General features: G+C 38.7%; 1 protein-coding gene across 4 annotated transcripts in view; it reads right to left on the bottom strand.

Moving 5' to 3' along the window:
* Positions 1–12,496, bottom strand: part of TDRD7 (tudor domain containing 7) — an 82,931-nt gene that overhangs the window by 55,580 nt on the left and 14,855 nt on the right. For 2 of the 4 annotated variants that reach the window (XM_001924680.5, XM_013993677.2), the window contains exons 2-4: positions 12,005–12,217; positions 7,744–7,885; positions 6,576–6,789 (exon numbers count right to left, since the gene is read on the bottom strand). In XM_001924680.5, coding sequence (XP_001924715.1) covers positions 6,576–6,789; positions 7,744–7,885; positions 12,005–12,211 — 563 coding nt within the window. In that variant the 5' untranslated portion in view covers positions 12,212–12,217. The remainder of the gene's footprint in view (positions 1–6,575; positions 6,790–7,743; positions 7,886–12,004; positions 12,218–12,496) is intronic. The other 2 variants (XM_013993678.2, XM_021066290.1) reach the window with 1 other exon arrangement.

The following is a 12,496-nucleotide window of genomic DNA, read 5'->3' as shown; positions in this document are numbered from 1 at the left end:
AGGTCTTCTGCCCACTTTTTTTGGTTTGGTATTGGTTTTTTTTTAATACTGAGTTGTATGAGCTGCTTATATACTTTGGATATTAACTGATCAGTCACATCATTTGTAAATATTTTCTCCCATCCTGTGGTTGTCTTTTCATTTTGTTGATGGATTCTTTTTTGGTGTTTTTTTTGGGGGGGAGGCACAACTGCAAATGTGAAAGTTCCCCAGTCAGGGATCAAATTCGCACCACAGCAGTCAAAATGCTGGATCCTTAACCTGCTGAGCCAGCCACTAGGTTTCTTCTGCTATGCAAAAGCTTTTAAGTTTAATTAGGTCCCATTTGTTGATTTTTGCTTTTATTTCTTTTGCCTTAGGAGTAAAATCCAAACAAATATTGCTACAATTAATGTCAAAGAGTGTTCTGCCTATGTTCTTCTAGGACTTTTATGGTTTTGGGTCTTACATTTTGGTCTTTAAACTATTTTGAGTTTATTTTTGTATACAGTATGAGAGCAGTGTATACATGTAGCTGTCCAGTTTTCCCAGCACCACTGTTGAAAAGACTGTCTTTTCTCCACTGCACAGTTTTGTCTTCTTTGTCATTGATTAATTGACCACAGGTACAAGTGTTCATCTCTGGGCTCTCTAATCAGTTCCATTGACCTATGCATCTGTTTTTGTGCCAGTTCCATACTGTTTTGACTCCTGTAGCTTTTTAGTACTGTCTGAAGTCTGGGAGGGTTATATCTCCAGATTTGTTCTTTTTTCTCAAGATTGCTTTGGCAATCTGTGGTCTTTTGTGGTTCCATGTGAATTTTAGGATTATTTATTCTAGTTCTGTGAAAAGTGTCCTGGGTACTTCTTTTTTTTTTTTGTCTTTTGTCTTTTGTCTTCTAAGGGCCGCATCCATGGTATATGGAGCTTCCCAGCCTAGGGGCCAAATCCGAGCTGTGGCTACTGGGCTACACGTGGGATCTGAGCCACATACACAGCTTACATGGGATCCAAGCTCACATACACATACACAGCCCACGTGGGATCCAAGCCACATCTGCAACCTACACCACAGCTCACGGCAGCGCTGGATCCTTAACCCACTGAGCAAGCCCAGGAATCAAACCTGCATCCTCATGGATGCTAGTTAGACTCGCTTGCACTGAGCCATGATGGGAATTCCTGTCCTGGGTACTTTGATAGGGATTGCATTAAATTTGTGGACTGCTTTGGGTAGTGTGATCATTTTAACAATATTAATTCTCCCAATTTAAGAACATGGGAGATCTTTCCATTTCTTTGTATCACCTTCAATTTCCCCCAACAGTGTTTTGTAGTTTTCAGAGTACATGTCTTTCGCCTCCTTGGTTAAGTTTATTCCTAGCTATTTTACTATTTTTGATGTGTTTTTGATGTGATTTTGAATGTGATTGCTTTTTAACTCTCTTTGATATTTCATTATTAATGTACAGAAGTGCAACAGATTTATGTATATTAACTTTGTATCCTGCAACTTTGCTGAATTCATTTATTAGTTCTAACAGTTGTGTGGTGGAGACTTTAGGGTTTTAAATATAAAGTACCATATTATCTGCAAATAGTGAGTTTTACTTCTTCCTTTCCAATTTGGATATTTCTTTTCCTTGTCTGACTGTTGTGGCTAAAACTTTCAATATTATGGGGTTTGTTTGTTTGCATGTTTGTTTGTTTTTGGCTGCACCCACAGCATGCAGAAGTTCCTAGGCCAGGGATCAAACTTCAGCCACAGCAGTGACAATGCCTGATCCTTAACCACTGGGCCACTAGGGAAATTCTCCAATATTATGTTAAACAGAAGCAGCAAGAATGGTCATCCTTGTCTTGTTCTCAGATTTGGCAGGAAGGCTTTTCACAACTGAGTATGACGCTGGTTTAAGGGTTTGTTGTAAATGGCCTTTATTATGTTGAAATCTATTTCCTCTACACTTTTGATGAATTTTTATCACAGATGGATATGGAATTCTGTCAAATGCTTTCTCTGTGTCTATTGAGATGATCATGTGATTTTTATACTTTCTTTTGTTAATGTGGTATATTACATTGGTTGATTTGCAAATGTTCAACCATCCCTGTGACCCTGGAATAAATCAAACTTGATCACAGTATATGATCCTTTTTATATATTATCAGATTTGATTTGCTAATATTTTGTTGAGGACTTTTTACATCTATATTTATCAAAGATATTGAACTATAATTTTCTTTCTTTGTAGTAGCTTTGTCTGGTTTTGGTATTGAGGATAATTTAGGTAGCCCTGTAGAATGATTGTGGAGTATCCCCTCCTCTTTAATTTTTTAGAATAGTTTGAGAAGGATAGGTATTAGTTCTTCATGTTTGGTAGAATTCGCCTGTAAAGCCATCCAGTCCTGGACTTTGTTTGCTTGGAATTTAATCTTTCTTTTTCTCCCCCCGCCCGCCATTTTTCTTTCCACAGTTGATTTTCAGTTTCATACCACTGTGGTCATAAAAAATACTTGATGTAATTTCTACTTTCTTAAATTTGTGGAAGATTGTTTTGTGACCTAGTATGTGATCTATCCTGAAGAATGCTCCCAGTAAACTTGAAAAGAATGTGTATTCTGCTGGTTTTGGACAGCAGACCAGTTGGACTTGATATCTATTAAGTCCAACTGGTCTATGTGTTGTTTAAAATCATTTTACCTTACTGATTTTTCTGTCTAGATGGTCTAACTATTGATGTCAGTGAGGTGCTAAGGTTATTTACTATTATTGTAAAACTATCTTTTATTTTCTCCATTCTTATAGGTGTGTTGGAGTCGTATCTCACTATAGTTTCAATTTACATTTCCCTAATGAATAATAAAATTGAACATCTTTTATTGTGTTTTTTACATTTAAAGTAATTATTGTCATGTTAGGGCTTATGTCTGCACTTTATTATGTGTTTTCTATTTGTTTCCTGTTACTCATTCTTCTGTTTTTCTTTCCTTGCATTCTTGTGAGTCATTTTCTTTGAAAATTCCACTCTGATTCATTTACAGTGTCTTTTAGTATATCACTTTGTATGGTTTTCTTAGTGGTTGTTTTATGCATTCCAATACCATATAATACCATAGTCTACTGGTGTCAATGTTTTACTATTTATTTTATTTTTTGTCTTTTTAGGGATGCACCTGTGGCATATGGAGGTTCCCAGGCTAGGGGTCGATACAGAGCTGTTGCTGCTGGCCTATGCCAGAGCCACAGCAATGCCAGATCCGAGCTGCATCTGCGACCTAGGCCACAGCTCATGGCAATGCCAGATCCTTAACCCACTGAGCGAGGACAGGGATCAAATTTGCAACCCCATGAGTCCTAGTCAGATTCATTTCCACTGTGCCAAGATGGGAACTCCTGTTTTACTACTTTAAATGTAAAAGCCTTACTTCCATTTAGGTCTCCTTGCCCTCCATACTTTACAAATGTAATTGTTTTCAGTTTTTTTCTACATACACCTCATCAGATGGCATTGTAATTTTTGTTTCAAACTAATATGATTTAAGAAACTCATGAGGAGAAGGCTAATACATTTATTTACACCTGTTTTTACCCATTCTCTTCTTTCCTTTCTGAAGTTCCAAGCTATTTATTTCTTTTCTGTTGAATTTCCCTTAGTTACCCTCTAAGAGTAAGTCAGCTAGTGACAAATTCTTTCAGTTTTCTTTCACCTGAAAATGTCTTTATTTTCCCATCATTCCCAAAGTATGTTTTTCCTTGATATAGAATTTGTGGTTGACTAGTTTTTTTCTTTTAGCACTAAAAAAAAAGTATCGTTTCCTTCCTTAATTGTTCCTTCATGACTGAATGAGAAATCCACATAAAACTGGTATTACCCCATGGGCGATGTGTCATTTCTCTCTGGCTGTTTTCAAATTTTTTCTTTGTCTTTAGTTTTCATAAGCCTCATTCTGATGTGTCTTGGTGTGGGATTCTTTAGATTTATCCTATTTGGGATGTCCTAGGTTTCTCAAATCTGTAGGTTGTATTTTTAGCCAAATTGAGAAGTTTTCAGTCATTATGATTTCAAATACTCCTTCAGCCCACTCTTTCCTTTAAGACTCTGATAATACAAGTATTATATTTTATCTCCCCCACATGTCCCTAAGGCTCTGCTAGATGTTTTCTTTCCCCATAGGCCCCTCAGGCTCAATTAGTTTTATTTGTTTTGCTTAAGTCTATTTATTATTCTTTTAATTATTTTACATAATTTCTAGTGTTCTATCTTCAAGATCACTGATTCTATTCTCTGTCGTATCATTCTCCTACTGAGATCATACACTTCCATTTTTATTTTGGTTGTTCCATTTGGTTCTTTTTTGTGTGTTCTCTTTCTTTGGTGAATTTTCTATTTTTTCATTTTTTCAAAAGTATTTGCAATTGCTAATTGAAGCATTTTTATGGCAACTGCTTTTAAATCCTTGTCAAATAACTCTTATTTTCTAAAATTTTTATTTATTTATTTTTTTAGGGCTTCACTTGTGGCATATGGAAGTTCCTAAACTAGGAGTTGAATTCAAACTGCAGCTGCTGGCCTGCGCCACAGCCACAGTAATGTGGGATCCAAGCCATACCTGCAACTTACACCACAGATCATGGCAATGCCAGATCCTTAACCCACTGAGCAAGGCCAGGGATTGAACCCACAGCCTCATGGTTACTAGTCAGATTTGTTTGCCCTGTGCCACACAGGGAACTCCAAATGATTATCTTTTCTCATTCAAGTTGAATATAACAATTGATTCTTCATTTGTAATCTGGACATTTGGACATGTATTAGGAGACTCTGGATCCTACCCAAATGTCCTGTTTTAGCTGGCAGCTACTCTGTTTAGGTTGATCATATACCTTCCGGCCCACTTCTGTACACTGTGGTTTCAACAATAATTTAGTTTTCAGGGCCCTTACGGTGCTATTCTAGTTTGGTACATTAACCTGCTGCTGCTGGGGCTCTTGCTTGATTTCTGCAGGTGCTGGCTATGGAAGCAGAATGCACTTATCTGGCCCCAGTGCTGCCAGGTGGGAGGGGTTGGAGCACACTAGGCTGCAGGTCAGAGAGTGCCACCTTGAGCCCACTCTTTGGGCTGCTTGGTGCTGGCAGGACCTTCACAGTCACTGCTGGTGCTATCTGCAGGGATAGAAGGCACTTACCTGGGCCATACAGTGAGGGGTAGGAAACACTAGACCATTGGGTAGAGAATGCTCCTCTGGGCCTATAATCTAGAATACCTAGTTTTACTGTCTTATAGATTCAATTCAAAATTTTGAAATTTAAGCACACAACCAGAGGAGAAATGGTACCTCAGTCACATACTGGACCCGACTAGTGTTCTGGGTTAAGATCCAAGTTTTAATTGTGTATTTTATAACCCTTATCAAAATTATAATAACCATAAACACCATTAAATATATACTATTATAAAAAATAGTTAAGGGTTACTTTAAAAATATATCAAAATATAAAAAATTAGTACCCTTTTACCTAACTTAAAAAACTTAATTTTTTAAATATTCTAGGGTTGGGGGAGTGCCTGGAGGGAGGGGGATTATCTTTTATACAAAATGGAATTTTTGAACGTTGATTTATTTACAGGAATACACTACAACAAAATTTGTTTCGCAGAGGCAAAGGAATGTGATACCAAATGTGGAAGAATGTGATACTGATCCATCTATACCAGAAGACAGTAAACTTTTTCTGTGAAGGGTCTAATAGTACTTATTTTAGGCTTTGCAGGCCACACTGTCTCTGCACAACTATTCAACTGTGCAGTCGTGTAAAACCCACCACAAATACAGAAACAAAGGAATGAGGCTGTGTTCCAATAAAACTTTATTTACAAAAACAGGCAATGGGCCAGATTTGGTCCATAGGTCATAGGTTGCTGACCTGAGTTACCTCATAAAACCATAAAACTTTGAGCCAGAAAAGAACTTTGATATCACCTAGTGATACTGATCCATTTAACATTTCTATTGGCAAATGAGGATATCACTAACATTTTCATTGGGAAAATGAGGACACCACAGCCCCCAAAGGTGACATACTTTCACGTATTTCACCTGGCTGGTGAATGGCAGCATTCAAAAGAAGACTTTAAGGTTGTGGTACTACTGCCAGTCCAGTATTCTGGCACATGGATGGATAATGCTACTGTCTAACTGTGGACATGATTATTGGAACACAGTAGAGTGTACAAATTAATGAGATTTTATTTAAAACTTACAAAATGAATTGTAAGAAAGGTTTTTGGAAAAAGTGGGTTATGCTGAAATAGCATCTCAGAGTAATTTGTGAGAGTTTTTAAAATGAATTCTACACGGAGTGATGACCAACAATGCACCAAAAAATACAAAACGGAGATATTCAGAGAATGACATTCAGGCAGCCAGGAAAAGCAGACTAGACTAAGCAGTAATGATGCATTTCCCTACTAACATGTGAATTTACATTACACAAAACAGAAAGTATTCCCTTCTTACCCTGAACACACATTTTTCACATTTATTATCTTAGGTTCACCAAACTTCTCCTTTTAGCCAGACAAAGCCCAAATACCTGTTGTTGGCAGACATGGTCACATGCCTCTGCACTGGAACATCTTTGAACACTTCATTTCCAATAGTTGTCTGTAATGTGTAAGGCGGCATTTCAGCATCAGATTTAAGTCCAAGAGAGTTTCCTTTGTCTCTTAACAGTGTTGGATTGTGTTTTTTGCTGAGAGAAAAATCTGAAGAAAATCCTGGTTGTCTGAGGGTTGCTTTTGGTTTTCCTATGAAGTTAGGCATACATAACGGAATCAATAAGCTTCCCCAAACCGTGGTTTCATTACATCACTCCCCTGTCCAGGTGTTTCCTATGGGTGACTATTACTCAGCACAGCTTTGTAAGAATATGAGGAGGTGGACACTGGAGGGTTGGTCAGCAGGGGGAGAGTAGATTGGTACATATTCAGCAGATGAAGTACTTTGAAATGTGGCTTCATCTGCTAGACTAACCCATTACTCTCCCTCTACTTACCAACTAATACTTCGGTGGTAGTCACCTCATATTCTTGCAACATCTTGGTCCTCCCATCTCTTCTCCATCAGTTTAAACTCTTCCAGTTGTTAGAGGTCTGGGTGCAAGCCTCCCTTTCACCACAAAGCCAAAGCCCTCCACTGCCATTCTCACAATGATTGCTCCTTTGTCTAAAATGCTCACTGTGGCATTTAAGCCATCTATTCTATTATATTATCATAGAACTATTTCTTGAGAATTTAGTTTTAGAACTGATTATAAGCTCTTTGACCTAAATGTTCAGTAAACACTGGCTGAGTTTGCCTATACTACCTTTGAGTACTATATAATTCATATTTTTCTGCAAACAGAGGATTCATACTAAAAGACATGATTTCCCAAATAAGACATGAACTCATAGGTTCTTGGTTCATCCAATAATGTAGAGGAGGCTTTCCCTCAAAATAATGCATGAAAGCACACTTTCCCATAATAAGTTTAATTAAAATCAATGCTGAGTTACTTCACACTGTGTAATTACTTCACTTAGTAGGTCATGCTCATCATGTTCACTTAATTTCAAATGGAAACACCAGCTTCAGGATGTCTCCTTTGACATAAGACTGTTAACAAATATCAGTATTTATCACGAATATAAACAATATTTCCATATGGCAATGTATTCACAGACAGGCTTTAAAATTTTTAGCATGTGAAAAGATCTTACCTTCTAGAAAAAATGGCATGGTTTTCTTTACTCTCATCTGACAGTTAACTTGCCGCCCAGTTTTCCTTTTAGAACTCCTCTGACGAGCCACAAGCTGAGCAATTCTTGCAGTTTCTGTGCACGCCATGGCATAGCAGGTAATCTAATCATGAAAGGCAAGGCGAGAGGAGAAACATTTCTCAGATTCCCTGGTACCTAGAGGCTGATTTTGTAAAGTGCATTTTGTGAGTTCACATGTCCCAAATCAAGCTGTATGCAAATTCATGTCTCTCTCTCCTTGGTAATGTTACAGGAAATTATACTTTCTGCAAGAGAAATCAAGCATAGTCTAGCACACCGAATAATAATCTTTCCTCAATTGAAAATTTCACTGACTCCTTAAACAGGTAATTACTAAGTATCTAAAATGCACAAGGTACTATAGGATTAACAAACCAAAAGAAACTGCATATATTGCACATATTATCTCATGTAATCTGTGAGATATATTTTATTCTCATTTTATGCACAGGAAAATGGAAGCTCAGAGAAGTAAAGCAGTCTTCTCAAGCCACACAGCTGGATCATCTCTCTGAATTCAAAGTATACACTCATAACTGCTATTTGTATTACCCCTTAAAAGACCACTGAATCCTAGTCTTGCCACTGCAACAGATTAGCTGGGTTATTTGGGATAAATAACTTTACTTCCAAAATCTCAGTATTATCAGCTGTAAGACAGGGAAGATCTTAGATCTGGGGTTTTCAAATGGTTTAATGGAGCCATAGGATCCCAGGGAGGTGCCTCAGGGCAGGACAGGGCAAGCAGAGGCCCTGGACTCTCAGGCATCTACTTAAAATACAGTAGCTCAGCTTTTTGTCTTAAAAAAAAATGATGGGATATATAGGATATCTGAAAAAAAGATTTGAAAAAAGTATGTAGACTGTTGGGACTAGAGGACCTCTAGAGCCCCATCTACTGTTAATGTCTTTGATTCTAAGTTGAAATCAAGAACAAGCAAGCAATGAGGCTTTACACCATAAGCCAGAACATTCTTAGTCCAATATTTCTAGTCCTGAAAAGATATTATAAGAATATAATTCCATTTTTTAAAAATCTTTACCATGTCATTGAATGCTAAATTGATGAGATATTTGGCAAAGTTGATAAGGGAATGACAGTTTTTTCAGCTGAATCTGGTACAGGCAGTGTTGTTGGTCACATAAGACACCATACAAAGAACATTACAGAAGATGGAACAACATAACCTTCAAGAGTATATCTTTTCAAATGATGCAACTGACAGGGGCTTAATCTCTAGAATATACGAACAACTTATACAACTCAGCAGCAAGAAGAGCCAACAACCCAGCTGAAGGATGGGCAGGAGACCTGGATGGACATTTCTCCTTGGAGGATATACAATGGCCGATGGGCAAATGAAGGGGGTGCTCATTTTCACTGATTATTGGAGAGATGCGGATCAAAACTACTGTGGGGTGCTGGTTCGCACTGGTCGGAATGGGTATCATTAATTAGTCCACAAATAATGGATGCTGGGGAGGGTGTGGAGGAAGGTGAGCCCTCCTGCACTGTTGGCGGGAATGTAGGTTGGTGCGGCCACTGTGGAAAGCAGTGTGGAGCTAACTTAGAGAACTATATATAGGACTGCCATGTGACTCAGCGGTCCCAGTCTTGGGCATATATCCAGGTAAAACTTTCCTTGAGACGGATGCGTGCACCCATATGTTCACTGCAGCACTATTCGCGGTAGCCGAGACATGGAGACAACCCGGGTGTCCACCCACAGATGACTGGATTAACAGGGTGTGGAATATGTGCACAATGGAATACCACTCAGCCATAAAAATGAACAAAATCATGCCATTTGCAGCAACATGGATGGAACCAGAGACTCTCATGCTAACTAAAGTCAGAAAGAAAAAGACAAATACCATGTGATTTCACTTATATCTGGAACATCATATAGGGAACAAATGAACCTTTCCATAGAAAAGATAAACATGGACATGGTGAGAAGACTTGTGGTTGCCAAGAGGGAGCGGGAGGAAGTGGGAGGGACTGGGAATTTGGAGTTAATAGATGCAAACTATTGCCTTTGGAATGGATAAGCAATGGGACCCTGATATATAGCACTGGGAACTATGTCTGGTCACTTGGGATGGAGCATGATAATGTGAGAAAAAATAATGTATTCCTGTGTGTGTGACTGGGTCACTTTGCTTTGCAGTAGAAAATTGATGAACACTGTAAATCAGCTATAATGAAAAAAATAGAAATCATTATAAAAAAAAGTATATCTGAACTCTGGAAAAAACCTCAAGGAATTAAACCATTGTAATGAGTACATTAAAGTTGGTTAAAAAAAAAAAAAAAAAAAAAAAAAGAATATAATTCCGAAGAAAAGTTACATACCCAAATATGTGCATTAGGGGTTATTTTAATAGTCAAAACCTGGAGGAGTTCCCGTCGTGGCACAGTGGTTAACGAATCCGACTAGGAACCATGAGGTTGCGGGTTCGGTCCCTGCCCTTGCTCAGTGGGTTAACCATCTGGCGTTGCTGTGAGCTGTGGTATAGGTTGCAAACGCAGCTCGGATCCCGCATTGCTGTGGCTCTGGCGTAGGCCGGTGGCTACAGCACCGATTCGACCCCTAGCCTGGGAACCTCCATATGCCGCGGGAGCAGCCCTAGAGATGGCAAAAAGACAAAAAAAAAAAAAAAAAAAAAAAAATCAAAACCTGGAAACATTAAAAATAACCAAAAGAGGAGAATAAAGAGCTGAGTAAATCAGAGTATGGTAAGTATACGAAGCATTATTAAATTATTAGGTAATTCAGACATTTGATCATTTATGGATTCAACACATATTATTATTTATTTATTTATATATTTTTAGGGCCATACCTGTGGCATATAGGGTCGAATCAGAGCTGCAGCTGCCAGCCTGCAACACAGCCACAGAAACACCAGATCCGAGCCACATCTGTGACCTACACTGCAGCTCATGGCAATACCAGATCCTTAACCCACTGAGCAGGGGCAGGGATCGAACCTGTGTCCTTATGGATACTGGTCAGGTTCATTAATGCTGAGCCACAACAGGAACTCCTCGATACTTACTTATTAAGCACCAACTGTTAAGGGTTAAATCTCTTATCCCCAAGAAACTTATGAAGGAAAGAGAGACAAAGAGGCTACACAGAAAACATTATGTCAACTGTTATACTGGATGTATTACAAGATGCCAAGCAGACAGAAAGGAGGGTTTAAATCTGCCTGGGAGAACTAGGGTTGCTGAAGAAAGATTTATTATTAATATTTAATTAATTTACATCTTCTTATATAAAATTTATTACAGATTTAGGTGAACCTTTGACTACCCTCCCCATCCTGGGTCTCTTTTTTCTTCCACCCACTGGCTCTCCTACCCATACCCACGCCCCTAGAGGAACAGCTATTATTCAGTTCTGGTGAGAAATACTCTAAACCTGTTCCATTTATTTACATACGTAGAAATGTATATCCGAAAATGTACTGTTTTGGGGTGGGCAGGTCCCTTTTTGTCTTGGATGGTGCTGTGTCCATATCTATACTGTACACTGAAAAGTGAAACTGCTGGGTCACAGGTTACATGCAATAAAAAACTGACTTGCTATCACCCAACTGCCCATTCTATGTATAAAATACTCTTGCAGAGAAACGAAAGGATTTAAAATTATAGAATAATACGAGGAGCATTACTGAAGTGTACAAGTGAGAACAGGCCAGGGACAGAAGGGACTAAAGACAGGGAGGACAGCAGGGAGGGCCCTGTGATAACAAAAAGTGCTGGTCGACCAGTTAGGGACTAAACTAGGATTCTCTTCCAGACCAGGAATAGACAGGAGTCAGGTCAAATGATGAGAATTTAAAACTGCCTATTAGAGTCAGTCATCCAAAGCTTGTTAGTGACCCAGGCAAAAACAGCCATATAGGTCTGACATTTAGGCAGTTAACCTCTCGAGCAGAGTTATTTTGCTTGGACAGTGAAACTGGGTCAACTTCAACTTGAAACTTTAAAATTTAATTTGGTTAAAATCTTATTTTTACAATGGAAGCACTTTATTTAGGCTGTGCTCCGGATGTTGTTGTCTCTATCACTACCCATCTTAGCTAGCACTTTTCACTTTGACTTCTATTCTAATAATGAGATGCAAAGAGCCAGACAGGCAATTCAGAACTGGTTTGACGCTTGTGACACACACAACTACCTGCTTACCTCTCCCGATCTACTAGTCTCTATCCTGACAACTGCTGGCACACTTCTCAGATAGGCTTCTAGTGTAGGATAACCTAATTGTTTGAAGGGGATCCAGTCTCCAGTCAAGGATCTGTACTCTCCTTGGAGCCGGGGTAATGCTATTCCATTCTTATGAGACTGCAGAACAGCTCGTAGCATTTTTGAAACCAGATCTGCTTCCAGCATCTTCACCTACAAGAACACAGTAGAAGGTTATATAATGATTCATTAGTTTGTGAATTTTTTTGTGTGCGTATATTTTCAGCGTTTACACATGTTCAATTATTTCATAAACTATTACTGAATCCTTGCTGTGCTCTTACAACACAGGGAAATAACTGCTCTGGTAGAGGAAAGCACGGAACACTACAAGAACGCAGGGGTGAGAGACAGACACAAAGACTAGCCTGGGGAGGGAAGATGTCAGGGAATGTTTCCCTGGTGAGAGAAGGCCTGATGGAATCCTAAAGG

The sequence above is a fragment of the Sus scrofa genome, chromosome 1 (genome assembly GCF_000003025.6).
Source record: "Sus scrofa isolate TJ Tabasco breed Duroc chromosome 1, Sscrofa11.1, whole genome shotgun sequence".
Classification (NCBI taxonomy): Eukaryota; Metazoa; Chordata; class Mammalia; order Artiodactyla; family Suidae; genus Sus; species Sus scrofa.
This window is presented reverse-complemented; position numbering and strand designations above follow the sequence as displayed.